Source organism: Triplophysa rosa, linkage group LG13 (assembly GCF_024868665.1).
Source record: "Triplophysa rosa linkage group LG13, Trosa_1v2, whole genome shotgun sequence".
Lineage (NCBI taxonomy): Eukaryota > Metazoa > Chordata > Actinopteri > Cypriniformes > Nemacheilidae > Triplophysa > Triplophysa rosa.
This window is the reverse complement of record NC_079902.1, coordinates 3350173-3376055: the sequence shown is the minus strand read 5'-3', so window position 1 is coordinate 3376055 and position 25883 is coordinate 3350173. Positions and strand designations below refer to the sequence as shown.

At 43.3% G+C, this 25883-nt stretch overlaps 1 protein-coding gene across 3 annotated transcripts in view; it reads left to right on the top strand.

Moving 5' to 3' along the window:
• Positions 1–1488: 1488 nt before the first annotated feature.
• The window catches only part of mgat4b (alpha-1,3-mannosyl-glycoprotein 4-beta-N-acetylglucosaminyltransferase B), a 104426-nt gene continuing 80031 nt past the window's right edge, over positions 1489–25883 (top strand). For 2 of the 3 annotated variants that reach the window (XM_057348849.1, XM_057348850.1), the window contains exons 1-3: positions 1489–2693; positions 12606–12713; positions 21675–21868. In XM_057348849.1, the coding sequence (XP_057204832.1) occupies positions 2505–2693; positions 12606–12713; positions 21675–21868 (491 nt within the window). In that variant the 5' untranslated portion in view covers positions 1489–2504. The remainder of the gene's footprint in view (positions 2694–12605; positions 12714–21674; positions 21869–25883) is intronic. The other variant, XM_057348851.1, reaches the window with a different exon arrangement.

The window sequence follows — 25883 nt, the reverse complement described above, 5'->3', positions numbered from 1 at the left end:
AGATCAACAGAAAACAATAGTCTGAATGGTTTATGAAGATAAGTTTATGAAGATAAAAACTTGTGATATGGTAATACTGATGCCATTTTTACACACAGCGTCTTTGTTTACAAAAACCTTCCTGAGATAAGAACTGTGGTAATGGGCGTTTCGTTTCTGACACGCAGTGTATGAAGAAACACCAATCACAACTGATTGGGCCAGTTGGCCAATCGGAGCACACTGGACTCGCGGTAGGGAGGAGCTTAGAGAAGCGGAACATTTGAACAGCTTCGGAGGAATCACTTGTAAGCCGTGGTCGAGTGTTAGCAGGATTCTCAAGCCAGAATTTAACCCCGATTTGCCCCTCCGATGAATCTTTGAAAAGATTCGGGTCCAGAACCTGCGATTGGGTCGGAGATTCGGCCACTCAGATGGTATACGTTTAATGTGGGCGTATCACAGATCGAAAGTATCTTACACCGGTCCCTGCTGCTGCTTCCCTGAGAGAGATGGGGGGGTCAGGAAGGGGCGATTGATAATCCAAACATGGTTTTGGTATTTACCGGAGTTTTCATTCGGGGTGATGTTACTGTTGGGTGACTGGGGTTCGGTTCATGACTTAGCCAATTGAGAGGCGCATCTCAAGAGTGACTGACGCTGAGAGTCTTTTAAATCAATTGTGGCCGCGAAGCTCCTGCAAGGTGTGTACTGTTGGACAGCGGAGATGGAGGAATCTTAGGGCACTTGTTGGCTTGCGTAGGGCATGATTGGTTTAGTATTAGTAAATGGTTCTCCAAAGACATACACAGAATCCTTACTAGATAAAAGAAGGAGGAGAACTGGGAAAAGGTTGTCGGTAGGGTTTTACATTATCTGTAACTCGGGTAAAAGTTTTGGGGAAACTGCTAAAAGAGCGCAGCTATGTATTTTCGCTTCAACAGAATGTTATGTTGGGCTAGTAGGGCATACAGAATAACAATGTTTATGATGTTCTTGTGCTTGGATTTTAATGTCTGGGTTATCCAAGTTGTGATCAAAAACTCAATTTTTATTTGGAAGCATTCATCTTTATTCTCGGCAGCACTATTTTTTTTCTTCCGTTATTTATTAACATTAAACTTAAGCGGCTCGCCCAAACCACAGTCATAACTTCAGCCCTAGCAAAAAGCATTATAGCACCCCCTGCTCAAAATACGTTCCCGCGGCTTTGGACAGACAGACAGAGAATCATTCAGAGAGCGACAAAGACGTTACACAACCGTTGCCAGGTGAGATCACGTGAAATTAACTTTGCGATGTCCTTTGTTTACTTCTGTTTCCCGGTGAGATGACGTAAGAGGCGTCCTCTGGTATGATAATCTTAATATTATCCTGTAGTTTGGGTGTCTTAGATGTCTTTTGATGTGCAATTATGAAATAAAAAAACTTCCAATAAACTTTCTAAATTTTTATTTTTGCACTTGCTACCTTTAGGCTTATTTATAAACACAACTTTACGCCCAACGTTTTCTTATCTGGACATTTCACATTCATAAATGCAAGTTTACAAAGGGCAAACCTATTTTTGTAGTGCTTGAAAAAGAGATTCAAATGTAGATGTGATGTCAACATCTAAAAATAGTAAACCCATTAAAACGGTTACTATTAGCTCCTTTTACAAAACTGCATATCCTATGGATATGTAAAATATGTGTAATTTAGTTGTACACTGATGAGTGTGAGCTTGTTTAAGATTTTAAATAAGAGAATCTGTCAAGATTCTCCTTATGTGTGTGCTGCAACCAGAATTTTTAATCTTTCCGAATTTTAAAACTCCTGTAGTCTGAGCCAGGTTTAAGATTTTAAATAAGAGAATCTGTTAAGATTCTCCTTATGTGTGTGCTGCAGCCAGAATTTGAAATCTGTCAGGATTTTAAAACTCCTGTAGTCTGAGCCAGGCTTTAGGGACCTTTGAGAAATGGATAGATACTAAATGCTTATTTTAAGAAAATAGCACAGTTTTTTACCTTTGATGCATTTGAACATGTTGTTGGGGATTCTAATACAACATTAGGACACTTACAAAAACCTTTAAACCTGCTCTTTAAGAAACTAAATATACATATATAAATCACTACAGATGTCGATTATAAGAAATAAACATTGCTTACTTCAGATTGAGCATCAAACACAAAGTTTCCCAATCAGGACAAATGTTTGTTTGAGGCCATCAGCCACGCTGACTTCCTCCATTACAACGCTGACTTAGTCTACTCCCGCTACCCCTTTTCAACCTGAGAGTATAGCTAGCTACTGCCCCGTCATGGCGTGTAGTGAAATTACAAAAAACAAAACATGAAAACCAGAAGAAAACATGGTAACAGGTTTGTAACCGTTACAATATATTGAACATAGTGAGTTATTTTTGTTGCAGCACCTTAGTGCAGTTTTGAAACGTTCAACTTTTTTAAATGTTTTTTTTTTTTTAAGTTGAACTTTTAAAAAAAAGTGCTTTCAAATACTTAGTTAAAATCACATTTCATATGTGGATGTATGCTGTTTATATTGTTATTGTTCATGGGTCTGGTTTGCTTGTTTCAGGTAAAATGTTCAAATCGTTGGACTTGCCACTGATTGTGGAGTTTATTCTAATGTTCTACAAAGACAAGCCCATTGATTGGCTGCTGGACCACATCATGTGGGTGAAGGTGTGCAACCCAGAAAAAGATGCGGTAAGAATAAATTATATATGGTATAGTTGCAAGTATATCAATTCTTAATTGTTTCTTTTTGTGCTCATTCGATAAAGATGCTGTGTGTAATTTTTTAGGGGATCTATTGAGAGAAATGCAATATAATATACATAACTATGTTTTCAGAGGTGTATAAAGACCTTACATAATGCAGCATTATGTTTTTATTACCTTGGAATGAGCTATTTCTATCTACATACACCGCAGGTCCCCTTACATAGAATTAGCCATGTTGTGTCAGCTGTCGTAGTGCTTCGAAAGGGAGGGGTGGAGTGAGCTGTTGGTTCACAACATCAGCGCAAGATGCCGCTAGATTTCACTGACTGGTCCGTTAAATGGGTCATTCTTAAAAACTGGGTGCTCCTTGTGTTGTGTCACGTTTTTTGTAGATAAAACCAAGGCGAAAACAGACAGCAGTAACCACCTAAAAAACGTTATTTTAACAAAACAGGACAGAAAATTAAAGACCCACAAGTGAGTAAATTAAAAATGCAGACCTCGAATTGTGGAGTTAGACTGTTGAACAGTTTTTCACCATTTTTGTGTTCAAGTATTTTTGGGTGGGCCTGAAATTAACTCTAGATGACGCACTGAAACCACAGAGCATGAATGGCCACTCCCCTAACAGCCACTAAATCGTGAGCTACTGTCATTACTGTTAGTTACTACAGCCTACAGTTTGCTAGCTAGCTATGCCCATGTCATGTCAATGCATATTACCCGTTTGCGATAATTAAAAAATCAGCTCTGTTTCCTTATTTAAATGTCGTAAAAAAAAGATTATATAAAGAAGAGGTGGATTAATTTTGTGAAGAGCCACCTTGATAAAGAGCTGAGAATCACCACCACCACCCGCCTCTGTAGTGAACACCGGATTTTTATACAGACATCTGAGACGACTGAGATTCACTAATAATCCATTGTTATGGGGTCAAACTCAGTATTAAATAAAGCTAAAAATATTCGGAAAGATGAAAGACATCCTATATACTCTGCTTTTGAATTGCTGCCATCCAGATGACGGTACTGTGTTACCCTCGGTGTATGAAAAACAGGTCAAAATTTTATTTTATTCCCTAAGCAATTACATTTTTAAATTGTACTTCTTTTTAGCCAGCTGGTCTGGACAAATCTTAGTTACAAATCTTGTATGTACTGTATGTATTGATATTTTGTATGCCAACTGTGATTTTTATTATGTGTGTGAGAGCTCGCTGCAACCTTACTTTCAGAATCAGAATCAGAAAGAGTTTTATTGCCAAGTATGTTTGCACATACAAAGAATTTGTTTTGGTGACAGGAGCATCCAGAACACAGAAACAGCAACAACAGTACACAGAGACCATAACACAATAGAATACAGTACACAATGATTTAAATAAGGGCCTATGGGTATAAAAAATTAAGAAATACAATACAATAAACATAAGATAAAGATATAGAGAGTGTAAAGCTATGTATGTACTGTATGTAAAAGTAAAAAATAAGAATAGACTATTGTAGTACAAGGTGTATGTGCTATATACAGCACAATGAATGAAATATAATTTACAGAAAAAGTTGTATAAAAATAGATAGTGTATTATCTGGAGGATATAATTAATATTGCACTTAATTAGTATTGCACAGAGTTATTAATTGCACGGTGGGTAAAAAAAACTGTTCAAGAGGTAGATGGCCTGAGGGAAGAAGCTGTTTTTGTGTCTGGTTGTTTTGGTGCTCAGTGCTCTGTAGCGCCGACCAGACGGCAGCATTGTGTGAAGAGATGATGGCTTGGATGTGAGAGGTCCAGGGTGATTTTCTGAGCCCTTTTCCTCACTCTGGATGTATAGTTCTTGGAGGGTGGGCAGGGGAACACCAATGATCTTCTCAGCAGTCCGAACCGTCCTCTCTAGTCTTCTGATGTCTGACTTTGTGGCTGAGCCAAACCAGACAGTGATGGATGTGCAGAGGACAGACTCTATGACAGCTGAGTAAAACTGTTTTAATAGAGTTTGTGGTAGGTTGAACTTCTTCAGCTGATGTAAGAAGTACAACCTTTGCTGGGCTTTTTTAGCAATGGAGCCAATGTGATTGTCCCACTTCAGGTTCTGAGAGATGGTGGTGCCCAGGAACCTGAATGACTCCATTGCTGCCACAGTGCTGTTCATGATGGTGAGAGGGGGGAGTGCAGGGGGGTTTCTTCTGAAGTCCACAATCGTCTCCACTGTTTTATTGCGAACAATTCTGTACTTTCCCTGAGGGGACAAAATAAACTGAACTGAACTGAACTATTATAGAGACTATTCACCCCAAAATAGAAATTTTGTTATTATTTACTCACCCTCGAGTTGTTCCAAACCTGTATCAATTTCTTTGTTCTGATGAACACAGAGAAAGATATTTGGAAGAATGCTTGTAACCAAACAGTTCTTGACCACTACCATAGTACTACCATAGTAGGAAAAATTACACTGGTAGTCAAAAGTGCCCCAGAATTGTTCGCATTCTTCAAAATATCATAATTTGTGTTCAAGAGAACAAAGCAATTTATAAAGCAATCATACACAACTATTAAAAAAAAGATACAAACGTGCCCTGATGCTCAAGAAGGTAACACAATACATTTAAAGTCAGGTTGGTGTACACCTCTGAAAATGTTATTTGGTGTCAATTGTTATTATTTTGTTGTATGGGAAACATGTATTTTGTACCTTCATGAGGGCGTTACTAAATGACAAAATAAGGTATTTAAACAAAATAACAACAATTAAAGCTGGTCACTCAGTCCAAAAGTTTACATGCACCTGATTTTCAATGTATGGTGTTGACTTTTTGAGCATCAGGGAATGTTTGTATCTTTTGTAAAAGTTGTTTATCTCAATATTATACAGTCACTGGTAAATAGGAGTCATATACGCAGATGATGCTGAAAAAACAAAGATTTTGGAGGGTCTGAAATGTTTTTCTGAAGATAAGTAGACTGGAGGGAGTGTCCCAGAGGATTGGGGTTTAGGTGGGGTCAAAGTCTTGGATCGGGAAGGTGTGGGAGTGGAGGTTCGTGGGGCTTTAGGATGGAAAGGAGGGGACTCCGAGGAAGCGGAGACTGATAAAAGGCAGGATTCCTGGACTGGGGTGGTGCAGAAGGCAATGGTCCAGAAGGAATGGTGAAAGACTGCACAGAAGGGACTGGAGTTGACTCGGGGCATGATGGATAGGACATATGGGGGTTCTGGGGGACGCGACAGACCCAGGAACAGACATGGACACTGGCTGGGGCAAGGAACTGGACACTGATGAGTGGGATGGAGATCTGGGGGGTGGAGCTGGCTTGGGCGAGGATCTGGGTGCTGGAGCTGATTCAGGAAATGGAGCTGGAGATGACCCTGAAAACTCTGGATGCGGCAAGGATTCTGCAGCGGGTGCTTGTGCAGAGGTGAGAAACCCCTTCCTCTGCTTCTTCCTCCAAGGACAGACTGCAACTCTCTTGCCTGCCGCAGGGGATGCAGCAGAAGACACTGCTGGCTCTGCGGTGGTTGCAGACAGATCAGGGCCGGCGTTTGTGTATGGCAGAGTAGCAGTTGCCATACCCTAGCATTCCGAAAAAAACAATGGAAACAAAGAGTGCGAAACGATGCTCATTACAAATAATTAAAATTGATTAGACTACTATATTTTTTTAGCACTGCTGGTACAGTAGGTCTATGTGTGTTCAACCTCATGTGAAGTTGCGTTGTGAACACATTTAGTGGCTTTTCTGATTGAATCCCGCTTCAGAGTTGGGTAGTGTAGTTCTTAAAGGCTAATTTAAAGGCTAAAGGTTAATTTGGCAATATTTATTTTTGATTTTAACAATTACATAACATACTGCATCTTCTGCTCAAGCCAGATATAAATATTGGATTTGTTATCTGTCATCTGTGAATTATTGAAAAAAGTACTCCTAGTGCCAGATTGACATCATAACACAGCTAATGCTAATCCAAAAGATGCGCGGAAAATTTGTGCAATAAACTGTGACTGCGCAACGATTTGGAAGAACTTCTCACCGACTTACACTGCTTTGACCTTGCCGCTACCCACTTATGCAATAAACTGCACTGCAACAAGGAAAGACATGTCTAGCGAGGAAGGCGGGACGAGAGCCGTGGGGCAGGAAGGCGGGGCCGGTGGCGTGAGTGATAATGAGTATCAGCTGTACGCGCACTGGTCCCGCATACCTCACGGAGGAGATCGGGAGCATAAGAGGATGAGCGACAGGACTGCCGAGGAGAGAGGACCAGGCTCGGACATTGGTTAAGTTTTGTTTATGTTCGTGTTGCCGGCAGTCATCCGCGAGGGGCTGCCGGCTTGTTACTTTGGTGTTTATGTTCGTTGTAGTGGTTTTAGCTAACGTTATTATATTGATGAGCAAAGCTCACCAAATATGGTTCTCCACCAGATCTTTCAAGATCACATCCATGAAATTAGTTATTTAAAACATCAATTTCAGTCAAGGAATTAGTTTAGCTCAAAGGAAAATCCGTATAATAATCGTGATCAAATATACATATTTTACAGTCTCTGATTAGTAATATAAAGCATAACAATACTTGTATGCATTCGTCCAGCGAATGCCTCAATGATATTATATACTTTACATTATCTCATGGCCATAAGTAACGTGACTTTACCAAACAGGATTTAGAGCAAAGGTAGCAAATCGAAACACAGTAGAAGGGACCAAGCTTGTGAGCGTGAATACAGAAAACCCATCACAAATGAATATATATGGTTGTTTATTAAACTCTACTCTACATGGTAAAAAAAACAATGACGATCTCATAAAACGAACAAATACATGAAACACAAATGCGCTAGGAAGTGTAGAGAGATCTGAACACCAATAAAAATCATCTTTAACAAAGAGGCACAGACTTAACGCTGCTATTCTATAAATAGAAATGGATACTTGCAAGCTTTGTGCTGGACCGATATCTGTATGCGTGTGTAGAGATGGAATTGTTCAAAAGGTTTCAGAAAGCAGTCCTGCAGAAAGTTGTGGGCCTCGTGATCGGCCGCATGGCTTAACCACGTGGCAGCAGAAGTCCATTGTTCCTTCTTTTCTCCCAGTGGGGGGGGGGAAAGGGCAGTCTCCGAAGAGACGCCACAAACCAAGTTTTGGAGGCAGGTATAGCAGAAGAGAAGAAAGGAAGAGGTGTCTTTCCAGAGCAGGCTCGATATTTAACCTCATGAGAGGGCATGCCCACCTGAGTTTGAATTGACCAATCAGAGTTGAGCAGGGAAGAGGTTCCTATTTGTCAGAGAAGTTTCTCTGGTTAGCCTCATATGTTAAGTTTCACATGAGACAGAGAGACTTCTCCCCTCTGCTTTGAAGCTTAGGGGTCGTAAAATATCCCACAGAGAAACAAAAGGGGGTTGATGGCTCTTTCGGTGAGAGCACCAACTCAAGTCCAGACCCCTGGAGCTAGGTTTTGACTCTGGTCTTTTGAGGTTGATATCAAGAAACCAGGAGGGAGGGGGTTGATGGCTCTTTCAATGACTCCGACCATTTGGCTTATGCTAAATTCTCTACATCGTGTTGTTACTTTTGTATTTTTGTGTATTTACTTTTGATTAAAATGTTTTGGATGTTCGCCGGTTCCCGCAGTGGATTTAACAAGTCGCAGGGATCTCCAGGTTTGAGGCAGTCTCAGCAAGATCATTCAGACATGAGACACCTAGGATGCAACCCTCTGGAACAGGAGGCAGAGGAGATCGTAAGGGGGTTGTGGGAAGAGCCAGGACAGGCTTGAGAGGTGGTTGCACACCGGATGGAAGAGTTCTGTTTCTGGCACCCATTCTGCACATTCTTACGATGTTGCAGGTGTTCCACCAACCTCCAGAGAGCAAATGGATGTTTTTGTTTTTTGTTTTAATTTTTTGCAGGTTTCTGAAAAGAGGACAGTCAAAATCTGTCAGCCCTGTTGTCATGATTTTGTGTTGTAAGAAATTAAATACTAAATGCTGGATGAATGAACTGTTAAACTCTGTTAACCCAAGTGCATTGGAGTTATACTCAAACAAATATTTAGATAAAGTGTATTTCTTTAGATGACACAAAGCAATTTACTAACATAAAAAGTGTGTGATGTAACATTTAAAATCTTACATAGATTTCCTTTTTAAATGGGAATAGACACTTGTTGTTGAGACCACAACACCTGCCAATTTTTACAGGAGTAAATGCATTGTAAATCTAGAGTATATCATCAAAATGACTTAACTGTGTGTATATGTCACGGATCCACCAGGCACTGTAACCATGACAACACAGAGATCACTATCACCTGAATACTAATTACTGGCACCTGCACCTCATCATCACACCATCAAAAGGAGCACTCAGTCTCACACTCATTGTCTGGTCTAACACGTTAGCTACAGACTTCATTCTTACCAACAAAGCTATTACCTTGTAGTTCTCCAAGTCTTCGAGTTCTCCAAGTTCCCCAAGTCGTCTTTCCATCCAAGAGGCTTATCGTCATCAGATGCACCATTTACCTTTGTCTGCACCAGCACCTATACTCACCTGCACTCCCTGGATTCCCACGCCTGCCATCCACGATCTCCTGCAACATTAAGGACAGTATTAACACATATTCTCCTCGCTCTGTGTTTATAACCTGAAGTGTCAATAAATATCCCTGAAGTCGAAAGTTACCTCTTTGTCTGAGTGGTATCATAACAGAAGACCAGACCGCTTCATCGACTCTGGGTCAGCCCGCAATTTCATCTCCGGTGCCCTCTGCCGCCAACTCGACCTCTCGAAAACCGAAATTCCCATCCACTACCAGATCCAGTCCATTCTAGGAAGACCCCTCAGCAGACGAAGAATAAAATATCAAACAGGACCCATACACCTCCAAGTAGGGGTATGTCACGAAGAAGACATCTCATTTCTCATCCTGGAGCAGGCTATCACAGACATCATCCTGGGTTGTCCCTGGCTGGTCCACTATCAACCAGAGATCTGCTGGAGCTCCGGGGAAATCCTGAAATGGGGAAAACGTTGTTTCCCAAGGTGTTTTCCAACTCTCCCTACATTGCACCCTGCAAGGTCATTGACGCTCACCGTTCATGCCACATCCATCGAAAGTCCTCTGGAGAAACTGTCAGCCAAGATCCCATGAGAGTACCTACCTTTCGGTGATGTTTTCTGTCCAGCCAGGGCGACCCAACTACCACCACACCGACCATGGGACTGTGCCATCGATATAAAGGAGGGTGAGCCAATGCCTAATGGAAAAATCGATTCACTCTCTCTCCCCGAGCAGAAGGCCATGGAGGAGTACATTTCGAAGGCCCTTCACTAGGGTAACATTCGCCCTTCACGCTCCCCTGCTGCTTCCAGCTTTTTCTTTGTGGCCAAGAAGGACGGAGGTCTGCGGCCCTGTATCGACTACCGAGCACTGAATAAGATAACAATCAAGTCCCGATACCCACTTCCCCTCGTCCCAACTGCCCTCGAACAACTACGGGGCGCCACCATCTTCACAAAGTTGGACCTCCGCAGCGCCTACAATCTGGTGAGGATCAGGCGGGGCGATGAATGGAAGACTACTTTCGTTACACCAACAGGTCATTACGAGTACCTCGTCATGCCGTATGGACTCGTTAACGCCCCGTCTGTCTTCCAAGACTTCATGAATAACGTCCTCAGAGATTTCCTCCATAAGTTTGTGCTAGTGTATATTGATGATGTTCTCATTTACTCCTCAAATCCCAAGGAGCATAGAGCTCACGTTGCGGAGGTCCTTCAAAGACTGTGAGAACACATCCTGTTTCTCAAAGCGGAAAAGTGTACCTTCCATCGAACAATCTTACAGCTCCTTGGCTACAACATCTTCCCCGAGGGTGTCTCAATGGACGAGGGGAAGGTAACGGCCGTGAGGAACTGGCCCAACCCCAGGAACATAAAGGACACCACCAATACTCCATCCGTGTGCCTTCTTTTCTCATAAACTCACCCCAGCGGAACGAAATTATGATGTCGGAGACCAGGAATTGTTGCCGATCAAGCTTGCATTAGAAGAGTGGAGACACTGGTTAGAGGGCGCGGCACATCCGTTCCAAATCTTCACCGACCACAAGAACCTACAATACCTCTGAGAGGCCAAGAGGCTCAACGCCCGTCAGGCCAGGTGGTCAATATTTTTCACACGTTTCCAGTTTCATATCTCCTATTGCCTAGGTTCAAAGAATTCCCGTGCCGACGCCCTCTCCAGGATGTTTTGCCCATTGGAAGAGGAACCCCATCCAGAACCCATCTTACCTGACTCCCTCTTCCTATGTCCCATCCAATGGAACGAAGATGATTCCATCAAACGAGTAAACACCCCTGCCCATCGTCTGCCGGGGTGTCCCCCTTCACGTACATACATTCCCCTTACGCATCGTAATGACATCATCAAATCTGTCCACGGTTCTTTAGGCACTGGCCACCCAGGGACCAACACTACCCTCTCGCTCATACAACAACGCTTCTGGTGGTCAGGCATGACAGCGGATGTACGACGTTTCGTCCAAGGATGCAGAGAATGTGCGATCTCCAAAAGTGCCCGCCAGCTGCCCACCGGAAAGCTCCTTCCACTCCCAGTACCCAATCGCCCGTGGTCACACCTGAACTTCGTCACCGACCTGCCCCCCTCTACTGGTAACACCTGTATCCTTGTAATAGTTGATCGTTTCTCAAAGACTTTTCGTTTGGTTCCATTAAAAGGGTTGCCCACATCCATGGAAACAGCTAACCTTCTCTTCCAACAGAGGATATAGTGTCGGACAGAGGCCCACAGTTCATCTACAGAGTGTGGAAGGCATTTCTCACCCTCCTAGGTGTGACCATCAGTCTGTCATCAGGGTTTCACCCACAGTCCAATGGGCAAACGGAGCGAAAACTCCAAGAAGTTGGGCGATTCCTCTGCAACTAAAAAGCTAAGTCCCAGTTTTGTTGGTCCCTTCACTATCATTTTCAAACTCAATCCAGTCACTTACCTGCTACAACTACCCTGTCACTATAGAATTCACCTTGCTTTTCATGTCTCCCTATTGAAGCCTTACCATTCACCTGTACCCACCTCCTCGAGTGAGGCCCCTCCTCCTTCCCTGGACCTAGAAGACGGTACAATCTACTCTGTTCATAAGATCTTGGACTCCCGTAGACGGGTGGTCGTCTAGAGTATTTCGTCGACTGGGAGGGCTATGGTCCCGAGGAACGTTCCTGGGTCCTCAGTGATGACATCTTGGATCCGGAACTTCTCATCACCTTCCACCAGGATCATCCCAGTCGACCGGCTCCCCGAGGCAGAGGATGACCACCTCGTCATAGGAAGTTGCGGCCCTCAGGAGAGGACCGTGGGAGGGGGGTACTGTCACGGATCCACCAACACAGAGATCACCATCACCTGAATACTAATTACTGGCACCTACACCTCATCATCACACCATCAAGCACAAGTCAAAAGGAGCACTCAGTCTCACACTCATTGTCTGGTCTAACATGTTAGCTACAGACTTCATTCTTACCAACGAAGCTATTACCTTCTAGTCTCCAAGTCTTCGAGTTCTCCAAGTTCCCCAAGTCGTCTTTCCATCCAAAAGGTTTATCATCATCAGATGCACCATTTACCTTCGTCTGCACCAGCACCTATACTCACCTGCACTCCCTGGATTCCCACGCCTGCCATCCATGATCTCCTGCAACATTAAGGACAGTATTAACACATTCTCCTCGCTCTGTGTTTATATCCTGAAGTGTCAATAAATATCCCTGAAGTCGAAAGTTACCTCTTTGTCTGAGTGGTATCATAACAGTATATCTGAGAATGTGTTCATTATTGTGACGCATATAAACCTGTTCTTTGTGCTCCACAGAAACATTGTGATAGACAGAAGGCAAATCTGCGCATCCGCTTTAAACCGTCTCTCTTTCAACATGTCGGAACACACTCTTCCCTCGCTGGAAAGATCCAGAAACTCAAGGTGATCTATTTGATGATAAATGTTTTTAATTGTATGCTATGTGTTTAATACATCTCAAAAGCACATGGCAGGTGATTTGCCTCAAAATTATGAATCTCTCCAGAAACTTTTTGCAAATTGCAAATAACCAAACCCGCAAGACAGCTAATAACAAACCATATCCTAATAAATCAGCTTGTTTTCAGTCTGTATTCCCTCTGAATAAAAAACACAGGTGAAAAGCACTGGTAATTGCCACGGTGACGTGTGCTTTTGTGACCTGCCCGTATTGATTTTCTTCATCAGCTGGCTGGCCGATGACTTCGTCTGTTTATCTGTTTTCTTAGGACTCTGCTTACTGCACTCCTCCTCTACATTAGCCATAATTCCTTCCCAAATGACTAGTTAATAACTTTTATTTATGTTTCTCAGATGAACCTCTGGCATGCTTTCACACAACCTAGTTTCTTGTTAATGGCATCCGCGCTTCAGTTTATGTGTATTCCAGATAGGGGACACAACCATGGGTTGACCAATGTACTGCACAATAAAAACAGTTCAAATAAGACAATACAAAATAATTACTAAAAGTAAACAATACATTAAAAGTAGTCAATGATAAAACGCCAGATCAAAAAGGTAAGTTCCCCTTCAGTCGGTCTCTCGACGTTGTGTTGAGAGACAGACTGGGGTTTGATCTTGAGAACCTATCATCTCCGAGAGGAAATTTAAAACGCCAATGGGCTTGGCGAATGGCACACGCATGAGAACATGGCGATCAAGGTGTTGCAGTCATGGCTGGCTACGTTCTTTGTGAGCGCTGCCGCCACCCCATCTCATTCCCAGGCGAGTATGACTGCCGCTTCGGCGAGCAGCGGGGTTACCTATGGATGTCGCTGCTTCGGCTTCGCGGACCACACATACCCCAGCACGCTCACCTGGCTCATCCCCGATGGGTGGCGGTGGACCATCCCATAGCAAGATGACTTGACAGAGGGATGAGGACGAACTCTCTGTCACAGCATCGGACAGCTACCTCCTGGCAGCAGATGCGGAAGACCTCTCTGAGCTACCGCCCCCGGGCGGTCGAGCTCAAGATGAGGCCGACGCTGAGATGTCAGCCAGGATTCATGGTTTCTGGGGTCGGAGCGTGGTCAAAAGCCACGCACCGCCCCGATGCCATTCTTCCCGGAAGTGCATGAGGAGCTCACTAAGTCCTGGAATGCACCATTCTCGGCGTGTTCCCGGCTAGCTGGCTCGAGGGCTGTTACTTTCCTGGATGGTGGGGAAGCCAAAGGCTATTAGATTAGATTAGATTCAACTTTATTGTCATTGCACATGTACAAGTACAAGGCAACGAAATGTGACCTCTGCATTTAACCCATCCAGAGAGTAGTGAACACACGCACAGCAAGTGGTGAACACATGTACCCCCGGAGCAGTGGGCAGCTATCACTGCAGCGCCCGGGGAGCAAGTAGGGGTAAGGTGCCTTGCTCAAGGGCTTCTCAGTTGTTACCCGCCGGCCCTGGGAATCGAACCGGCAACCTTCTGGTCAGTGCCCGCAGACACCTGTGCCCGCAGACAGCTGCCACCTGGAGGGGTCGGCCTAGACTTCCGTCCAAGGCTTGTAAGCTTTCTTCAACACTCGTGTCGAAGAACCTCCACCAGACGTTGTGTCGGTCAGCGACAACAAGCAGGTAAGTCAACAGAGCCGTCGACCTCCCCGGGATTCTGCCCCATGCGAGGTGACCGCTCTGTCAGTCACCGAACCAGCTTCTTACGGCACGGTGAAGCAGATCGTCCCTCTGGTTCCGCTTTCACAGTTCTTGGGTGCTTGGCAAGAGTGCACCAGCCCATCACGCTGGCTAGAGAGGACGATCCGTCTCGGTTATGTGATCCAGTTCGCCAGGCGCCCGCCCAAGTTTCATGGCATTCTCCACACCTCAGTTTGAGGGGAGAACACTTCCGTGCTTCAGGCCGAGGTTGCTGCCCTTCTGGCGAAAGGTGCGATTGAACCCGTCCCTCTAACCGAGATGTCTTCCGGGTTTTACAGCCCGTACTTCATAGTGCCCAAAAAAGGTGGGGCGCTGCACCCCATTCTGGATCTGCGCCTCCTGAACAAACTCTAGACAAGCTGCCGTTCAGGATGCTGATGTCTCCATCCTCCCTCGGCACCGAACGTTCTTGTGGTTTGTGTTCAAGGGAAGAGCGTATCAGTACAAGGTCCTGCCCTTCGGTCTGGCCCTGTCTCCTCGGGTTTTTACCAAACTTGTAGAGGCTCAACCTCGTGCTCCGGCACCTACACCGTTTGGGCCTACGGGTCAACCGAGAAAAGAGCAAGCTCTCCCCAGCGCAGAGCTCCTCTTATCTTGGTATGGAACTAGACTCTGTCCATATGTCAGCGTGTCTCACCAACGAGCGTGCGCAGTCGGTGCTGAACTGTCTGAAACTTGTCAGGTGGACTCCAGCGGTCCCACTGAAACATTTTCAAAGGCTCCTGGGGCACATGGCGTCCTCGACGGGTAATCCCTCTCGGGTTGATTCACATGCGGCCGCTTCAGCACTGGCTTCAGAGTCATGTTCCCTGGACAGCGTGGCACACCGGCACCAGGCGCATTACACCCTCACCCCTTGGTCCAACCTGACCTTTCTTCGAGCGGGGGTTCCGCTCAGGCAGGTTTCGAGGCGTGTCGTGGTCACGACAGATGCCTCCCTGCCGGGGTGGGGTGCCGTGTGCAACGGGCACGCAGTATCGGGGCAGTGGACGGGTCCCCGGCTGCGGTGTCACATCAACTGCCTGGAGTTGCTGGCTGTCCTTTTGGCACTGAGGAGGCTCTGGCCCCTCGTGCAGTAAAAACACGTGCTGGTCCGGTCGGACAGCACTGCTGCCGTGGCGTACATCAATCACTAAGGTGGCATACGCTCACGGCAGATGTCACGATTCGCCCGATGCCTCCTCCACTGGAGTCAGCAGATGATCAAGTCCGGAGCCACTTTCATCCCGGGCGCCTGAACCAGACAGTTGATGCGCTCTCTCGTCAGGGGATGCCCCACGGAGAATGGCGACTCCATCCCCACGCAGTCCGGCTCATATGGGAGTGGTTCGGCCAGGCGCAGGTGGATCTGTTTGCCTCCCCGAACTCGTGAAGGGTAAGTCTCTCGGCTAACACGACCTGGTCACCAGGTTCCTTAGGGGCGCGAGAAGGGTGAATCCACCTCGACCGTGCTCCGTGTACCCTCTTGGGACCTTAATGTGGTCCTTCAGGGCCTTTGTACGGCCCCATGTAAGGGGGGCATGTAAGGTCAGCAACTGGGTTGTGCCGGCATGTAAGGTCAGCAACTGGGTTGTGCCGGCATGTAAGGTCAGCAACTGGGTTGTGCGTACGCCTGCGAAAGTGCCTTCTCCCCTCTCCAGGCGAGTCTAGTGAGCTATTTCAGCCTCCCTACTTCCCCCCTTAGGGTGAAGTACAGGCATTTCATCCATCACTAAGCATTGGCAATTATGGACCCCTATACTCGGACTGTTGCCCCATATGTAGTGACTCCCTGCAGGGTCGTCCCGTATGATGAATTCCTCACTCTTGGTTCCCCTGTCGGTGAACCTGTGACCTCCCCTCCGGTGGTTACTCCACCTGGGTTCTGTCCCCCCTATTCGGGCTGGGGCAATTTTCTTGCATGTTGTTCTCCCCACTGGTGAGACCATGTTGGTGTCTCCACATGTAACCTCCCCTTGTGGTAGGATGTGGCCTCCGTAACACACTCTTCAACGAGGAGAGCAGTGTTTCCCCAGTGTCCCTTACGGTGCCGGATGGCTTCTCGCTAATAGAGACGAACGCCACCATCCGTGATGGCCGTCGGTACGAGCCTCTCAGGGTATGCTACTAAGTACTGATCCCACTGGAAGATTACGTCTCTCAGTAGCGCTCACTTGTGACTCGCTAGTCCAGTCAGTGTCGCTCCGCTGGAGGTCGTGATTCGGCTCAGCGCTGTGGCATGTAAAGATAGGTCCCCAGTCTGTCTCTCAACACAACGTCGAGAGACCGACTGAAGGGGAACGTCTCGGTTACGACTGTAACCTCCGTTCCCTGATGGAGGGAACGAGACGTTGTGTCTTCATGCCACAACGCTTCGCCGACCCGCTGCAGCGACCGGGAGATGCCTCTCAGGTTCCTCAGCCCAAAAGATGAGTGAATGGCCGCTGCAGCACAGAGCAACAAGAGCAAAAACCAGCAGATATAGAACGTACGTGAGAAACAAATAGTTATAAAGAGAAGGTGAGAATGAAATCAAATAAAAAATTACACATATAAACGTTACACCTGCTACACACGGGGTTCAAACCACCAACCTCAAAGTCTCAAAACATTGGTTTTAACAAATTGTGCCACTCAGCTGCACATGCAAGCGATGTCTAGAGCTATAGCAGCACAGAGCAACAAGCAGCAGATATAGAACATCTTGAGAAATAAATAGGTTATGAAAAGAAGTTGAGAATGAAATCAAATCGAAGACTTCACATGTCCTACACATGGGGTTCGAACGACCAACTTCAAAGTCTCAAGGCTAGGTTTAACAAGTTGCACCACTCAGCTGCACGGGTAAGTGCTGTCTGGAGCTATTTTACAGCACAGAGCGACAAGAGCAAAAACCGGCAGATATAGAACGTACATGAAAAGGACAAAGGGTATTGAAGAATAGGTGAGAATGAAATCAAACTGTTGACAAATCATAGAGAAGGAAATGCAATTTTAGACTTCACATATAAAAGCAACACTGGTGCCACTCAAGCTTAGAGCCCACAACCTCTTGAACCAGAGGCTTGTGGCTTATCTGATTGTGCCACTAAGTTGGCTTTCAGTGCTGCAAGCATTGATATGGGCCAATCCCCAAAGGTGCTGAAATGAATCAGAATCAGAAGAGCTTTATTGCCAAGTGTGCTTGCACACACAAGGAATTTTCTTTGGTGTTGGAAGCTTCTAGTACAGACATTCAACACAATGACAATACAATATAATACGATTTACAGTCTAAAAGATTCTAAATTGTGCATATATAAAATAAAGACTATTTTACAGAAAATGGGGGATAATAACATATAAGAGACATTGTACAGGGTAGTATATAGTAGAATATACATATTAACAGATTGTATGTACACTTGTGCAAATGGATAATTTAGTAAGTAGAGGTAGTGTTATATACATGTATACATAAGATGTAGATATAATAAGGCACTATAGTGCACACTATAGGAGTAGTGGAAGTGGAATATTGCTCTTAAGGAGTAGTTATCTGTTTAGGAGGGAGATTGCCTGGGGGAAGAAGCTGCTTCTGTGTCTGGAAGTCCTGGTGTTTGGTGCTCTAAAGCGCCGGCCAGAGGGCAGCAGATCAAAAAGTTTGTGTGCTGAGTGTGTGGAGTCAATGATGATTTTTCTTGCCCTGTTTTCCACTCTGGAATCGTACAGGTCCTGAAGTGTGGGCAGAGGAGCACCAATAATTTTCTCAGCACTACGAACTGTCCGTTGTAGTCTTTGTAGGTCTGATTTGGTGGCCGAGCCATACCAAACAGTAATTGAAGTGCACAGAACAGATTCGATGACCACTGTGTAGGGTATGGCCGGATCAAAGTTTACTATCTGTGATCGTAAAACACAGTAACCTCTCAGCAGGACTTCGAGCAGGCACCGACGAGTCTGGGCAAATGGGCCTGTCTAAACACCCCCCCTGGACTTCAAAGGAGGTTCGGGGGGGGGACAGGGCTGTTCACCAAAGTGACAAAAACCATGTCGCCCACAAGCTGAGAGCCTCGGTTTATTCCAAAAGAATCTTTCTTTCTCTCTATTTAGCAACAAAAGACTGGTTTAAAGTGCATATCCGTATACCCCCACGTTGTATGTTTGTCTCCCCGTTATTCACCCTCAATATATATCCTCCAATGCATGTGTGCGTCGTGGTATTTCTGTTTATATTTACATTCTTGTACAAACTACAGGTCAATTTGATTGTTACCCTTTCTTTGGTCATATCTAAATGTTCCTTTTTTCATTTCTTATAATATGGTGTATAGCACAGTAATTTATTTTTATACCATGTTCACTTTATTTTATTCTAAGACTATCTACTGCTCCAAACTCCCAGGCGACCATAAATGCAAATGAGCTGGTGTGCCGGACAAAGAAACATGTTTTCGCGCCCAAAGCTATCTCATCACATTGGATCGCCCACCTCGGAGGGGCGTGACGCCCTCAGGGTTAAAACATCTGTCCGCTCGCTTGTGTTCGCTCGCTCGTGTTCTTTCAACCTCTCGAGACCTGCCTCTCCTCAGAGACAGTTTCTAACGGCAGTTTGCTTCAGCTTAATCAACGGACTCACGGCTTGCTCTGAACACATCAGGACCCTTTGATACGTGCGCCAGCACTTGTCCCGAGAAACAAAGAAGCCAATGCAAGTATCTGAACTATTGCTAACCAGTTGCGTATAAGCTTTGCCCCTTTTAAATAAGGAGATTTGTCCTTTATGGTTCGTGCAGATGTGAATAGCTGATTTAATACTGCCATTTTCTTTGCTTTATCTATTTCTTTCATTCTCTACTGTTTTAAGTTTTTATGTTTGTTTGTTAATGTTTGGTTTGTGTTAGCTAGTTGATTTTAGTTCCCCCGTAGTGTAGATAAATAAACCGCATGTGTATCCACGCTCGAATTGTTTCTGTGTTTATTTATCACATATCAACGTCACTTAAAATGCTTGATTTCGTTAAGATTTCTGAAGTGGTACTGTACTACAGTAAGAATATTGTTTTTCCAGGCCAGGGGAGTAATATTTCTTAGAGTTGATATATGATCTGCTGATCACTCAGTGGACGAGTGTATTTAGTTCGTCGCTGTTATTAGCTCTGCTGCATTAGGTAAAATGTATAAAATAATTGATGGTTAATCACCATTAATTATTTGTAGGTTATTATGTTTAAACTCATAGTTTCCCCGAAATACACTACAACTGAGTAGAACTGGGTCAGTAGCTCATGTGGTAGGTTGAACTTCCTCAATTGACGGAGGAAGTATAACCTCTGCTGGGCCTTCTTTACAATGGAGTCTATGTGGGACTCCCACTTCAGGTCCTGAGAGATGGTGGAGCCCAGGAACCTGAATGACTCCACATTATCCACAGTGTGCTGTCCAGGATGGTGAGGGGAGGAATTGATGGAGGGTTCCTTCTGAAATCCACTATCATCTCCATTGTCTTGAATGCATTCAGCTCTAGGTTGTTTTGACTACACCAGGCAGCCAGCTGAGCAACCTCCTTTCTGTAAGCAGATTCATCACCATCTTGAATAAGGCCAATGACTGTGGTGTCATCTGCAAATTTCAGGAGTTTGACAGAAGGGTCTGTAGAGGTGCATTCGTTTGTGTAGAGTGAAAATAGCAGTGGAGAAAGAACACATCCTTGAGGAGCTCCGGTGCTGATGGTACATGTGCTGGATTTAAATTTTCCCAACCTCACTAGCTGCTGCCTGTTCGACAGGAAGTTAATAATCCACTGACAGGTAGAGGTTGGCACAGAGAGCTGGGTAAGCTTGGGCAGGAGGAGGTCTGGGATTATGGTGTTGAAGGCCGAGCTGAAGTCTACAAACAGGATACTGACGTAAGTCCCTGGTCTGTCTAGGTGTTGTAGGATGTAATGCAGTCCCATGTTTACTGCATCGTCCACAGACCTGTTTGCTCTGTAAGCAAACTGGAGGGGATCAAGAAGTGGTCTGGTGATGTCCTTCAGGTGGGCCAGTACAAGTCTCTCAAATGACTTCATGACCACAGATGTTAAAGCAACAGGCCTGTAGTCATTAAGTCCAGAGATTTTGGGTTTCTTCTGTACAGGGATGATGGTGGAGTGTTTGAAGCATGAAGGGACTTCACATTGCTCCAAAGATCTGTTAAAAATATTAGTGAAGATGGGCGACAGCTGCTCCTCACAGACTTTCAGGCAGGAGGGTGAGACATTGTCTGGGCCTGGTGCTTTTCTGATCTTTTGTTTGCGGAAAAGCTGGCACACATCCTCTTCGCAGATCTTAAGTGCAGGTTGAGTGTCAAGAGGAGGTGTTAATGGTATAGCAGAGATAGGGTCAGTGCGGGTGTGAAGGGTGAGACTCTGCATTTCAAAACGACAATAGAAATCGTTCAGGTCGTCAGCCAGTCGTTGATTACCCACAGACTGAGGGGATGATGGCTTGTAGTTGGTAATGTCTTTCAGGCCTTTCCACACTGATGCAGGGTCGTTGGCTGAAAACTGGTTCTTCAGCTTTTCAGAGTAGCTTCTCTTAGCTGAGAGTGTAGAGCAGAAATAACAGAAATACAACATACTTGAGAAACATATAGGTGAGAATGAACTCAAGAAGATCATTTTGCATAGTAATGCACAGAACATTACATCCAGTCAGAATAGTTCAATATGAGAAAGAGATATTGTCACAGGCACAGTCAACTTTGAAGAGGAATTTATCAAAAAATCACCCCAGAAATAAAAAATCAGTTCAGCCATTTCTGTGTTGCTTGGTCCAAAGATCATACGAGACGCACGCACACAAGATGGCAGCTACTGTAATGGGCGGTGCCTTAATGTAAGACATGGAATGCAATGAGCGTGACGAGTGGAATGACATGCATGAAGTAGAATTTCTTTATATCAATGGGTTGAAAATTGAATTTTTGAACTGCTGGTGGCGCTATAGATTGAGTGCTAGAGATCCCATACTTGGTCACATGACTGCTGACCACCACTACGAGTGTGCCAAGTTTCATCATTCTCCTACGTACGGTTCATAGGGCTGCCATAGACTCCCATTGGTTAAGAAGAATAATAATACCAACAGAAGCAGTAGTGGGGGCTTGGCCCCTCATTATTCACACACCTGTGTGTTTGTAACAATGAAAAATTGTAAAAGCGCTATATAAATAAAGTTGAGTGTTCAAATCCTTTTGTTTTGTCAGGATAAGGATTTCGGAAAGCAGACGCTACATAAAGGTCATGCTAATCCTCTAGCTGAGGTCACCACCAGTCTGAAAACCTACCAGCACTTCACGCTGGAGAAGGCCTATCTGGGAGAAGACTTCTTTTGGGCCTTTACACCTGTGGCTGGAGACTTTATACGCATCCGATTCTTTACACCTGTCCGTGTAGAGAGGTATAAATTTCATGCTTTCCATTTACGCAAAGTGACTTACAGTTTATTTAAGACGCCGGTTTTTTATAAGTTTCTGCATTATAAGGGAATCAAATACCTTACAGTTGTTAGCGTCATGCTCTACCAACTACAGGAACTCCTTGCTTTGGAAGACAGCTGCCTATGAGAGCAGTAAACAGCAAGGAAGCTCACTAGGTTTAGGGAACCGGCCTCATTTCCTCACCCCCTCTGAGTGGGGTAATGCATTAATCGTAGTAAGCCACAGTCATCCATCAATTTTTAGTCCTAATGGAAAGTTCATGCATATTCCAGACTTAATTGAGAGCTAACAGTGCTCAGACTGAATAGATGCGTAGGTACCACTTTATATTAAGTGGCCCTAATACCTCTGAACTTACATGGTAACTAGATGTGTACTTAGTATGTAACTACAGCGTAAGTACACATTGGTACATAGTTTCTACAGCTGTACTATTTGTGTAACTACATACATGTAACAACCCACTGAAAAGCTGGTGTAAGTACAAATGTGTAACAGGACATTGGTAACAACACTTCAGTAAGTGCACATGTGTAACAAGAATTGTGTAACTACATTTTGTAACGACAGTATCTTCACAGAATTTTGTCCACTTCATTAGTCTTCAATGTTACAGTTAACAGTTTCGAATTCATCTGATAGCGACGTTCCTCAGAAGAGGAGAAGAGGTCATGAAAAGAAGACAGAGAAGACTAGAATTTCAAAATCTACCAAGCACAGCTCACGTGGTAGGCACACATGCTGTTTTTGAACTTATCTTTCTGTTCATGTGCCTCCATATAACACATTCCAAATATCTAATATCAGTCTCCTTGACTAAAATGAGTACTGGTAGAATCCCAGAAAAACCATTTGACCAATTCCGTGAAAATGTCAAGTTTTTACCAAAGGTTTTTACTATACAAACAGCACAGATATCAACATTTGGTGGTTCAGATAGCCATGTGAGGTCTCTCTTCAAGTATTTAAAGCATTTGTTTTATTTTTAGTGCATGATTTTCCATAGTCAGGTCAGTGCCATTTTCAGGATGGTCACATCCATTACGGTACATATTCCTCATAAATGGGCACATGAAAATTAAAATAGACGAACTATTTCATGTTCTGTGAAGAGGCATCCCTTCTGCATTTGTTGGGTATAATTGCTTGAGGTTTGTGCATTATAATTCAGAGAAATCCTACCATTTTTGTCACATCCATAAGGCATGTTTATTTCCCTTTTTAAAAGTCTGTGTATTTAACTGAAAATGTATCAATTCGATTTTCTTTGGTTTGTCTTATTAAAGAAAGCTTTTTTCTTTCTACAGCAACAACTCCAGATGATGTACTGAAACTGTACATTAAAGTTTTTCGTGCCTTCAAAAAAGAAGGAAGCATCAGTAAGGCATGCACCAAAGTTGGGGTTGACCGAAATACACTCGCAATAACAGCTGTTGTGGCTGAAATACAGCTTGTTGATCCAGAGTTTTACCGAACCATCCCAAAGTTCAGAGCCAAGGAGGAGAAACGCCTTGACTTTGCAAAGCGATGCCTGCAGTCTCTGACAGCAGACCTCAAGTCGACCATTGAAAATGCCAAAAAACTGCTGCCAATAACATACAGTATAAGTTAAGATACACAGATACTCTAAGTTGCCCATTTCATTGTGTTTAAATTTTAATGTTAAGGCACATTTTGTAATTCATGTCAATTCTTGTTTGATTTCAAAACAAAAGTTTTTTTTCTATTTTTTATTTAAGGATGTCCAAAGGACCTTGTGCAGACATTTTACTTTAGAATCTGTTACATTGTTGAGTGTCATATGTGTTAATAAACATTGTTTATTACTGCATTTTTTAAAATCTTTTTTGTAGTCCTCTACACTTAACTTACTCAGAATACTTGGGAATTTCATTCAATTGTTAAATTACTCTTAAGTGAAAAGTTCCTATGAAATGATCATGTACTAACACAGACTGTATACAACTATAGCCCTAACAATTACACTTTATTTTAAGCGATCAGTTCCTGAGGAGTTACCATGTAAGTACACTGGTGTTAGAGTGTTAAACAGAGGTTAATGTTTTGTATATATTACACAGTAAGTTGGGACTGTTTTACACTTTATTTTAAGCGATCAGTTCCTGAGGAGTTACCATGTAAGTATACTGGTGTTACAGTGTTAAACAGAGGTTAAGGTTTTGTATATTACACAGTAAGGTGTGACTGTTTTACACTTTATATTGAGTGGACAGTTCCTGAGGAGTTACCATGTAAGTACACTGGTATAACAATGTGAAACCTTAGTATTGATTCAACATTAGTCATGTGTTAAATACATGGCATGCACTCCATAAAGTGTCATTGAATTCGAAACTGTTAACTGCAACATTGAAGACTAAGGAAGTGGACAAAATTCTGTGAATATATTGTCGTTACAAAATGTAGTTACACAATTCTTGTTACACGTGCACTTACTGAAGTGTTGTTACCAATGTCCTGTTACACATTTGTACTTGGACCAGCTTTTCAGTGGGTTGTTACATGTGTGTAGTTACACAAATAGTACAGTTGTAGAAACTATGTACCAATGTGTACTTACACTGTAGTTACATACTAAGTACACATCTAGTTACCATGTAAGTTCAGCGGTATTAGGGCCACTTAATATAAAGTGGGACCGAAGCGTTTGATGATCGCTCATCAGCTGTGTACAGAATCCAGGATTTAACAAGCACAGGTGTCTATTAACAAGACATCAGCTCTAAATGTGTAATTATAGAAAAAAACGCTGCTGTAGGTGTGTTTTCATGTTTCTGTTACTCTATAGAGAAAGGAGAGGCAGCATGAGGATTATAAGCAATATAGAGTGGCCTCACTGTTATTACATTTGATAACATTTTATTAAAATCACTTTTCAGAGCCATTTGTTTGCAATAACTGTTTACTGTATTAAATGGTAAAATGTCATATAATTGTGAAAGATAGAAACATAAATAAAAATGATGTCTTATTAATTACAAGTTCCATGGTTTAAATCTAAATTTAGGTTTCCTCTTTTTAAATTTTCATATTTTTATTTACAGTTTAATTTTCTGTTAATATAATTGTTCAGGTTGTAGGTTTACACAGGTTACAGGTTAAACAAAATAATAGTTCCCCAAAATGATGTCTTTAGTGCAAATTTGTACAATATCTGTTGTAATTCCACCTCAGGTTAGATTGAAACATCAACATGAGGCCTGTGGTACAAAATGGAGAAAGAACTTAACTATTTGTGACCCTTGGACAACAAAACCAGTCTTATGGGTCAATTTTTCGAAATTGAGATTTTTTACATAATCTGAAAGCTGAATAAATAAACTTTCTATAGATATATGAGTTGTTAGAATAGGACAATATCTGGCTGAGATACAACCATTTAAAACTCAGGAATCTGAGAGCGCAAAAAAATCAAAATATTGAGAAAATTGCCTTTGAAGTTGTTAATCAGGGGCACTGTGGCAGACCATCCACTCACAAAAATAAAGTTTTTATATATTTAAGGTAGGAAATTTACAAAATATCTTCATGGAACATAATCTTTACTTAATATCCTAATGATTTTTGGCATAAAAGAAAAATCGATAATTTTGACCCACACAATGTATTTTTGTCTTTTACTAAAAATGTTCCCATGCTACTTAAGACTGGTTTTGTGATCCAGGGTCACATTTGACAAATGTATACAAATATATACAGTATGATATACATATAGAACAGTGTATAGAAAAACAAAAGGCTCACAGGAAATAAAGCATGTACATTAACTGAATTGAAACTTTTTGTTGACACTCATTCTCCTGGGCCTTGACTCAATAAGCTTTTGCCAAGCCTTCTAAATTCACTTTACACACCAAGCACAACTACAACACGCAAAGACATTTTTCAAAACATCTTGAATTATACATTTAAATAAAGGCCAAAGATGTCAATTATCCAAATTGTGGCCTTTTG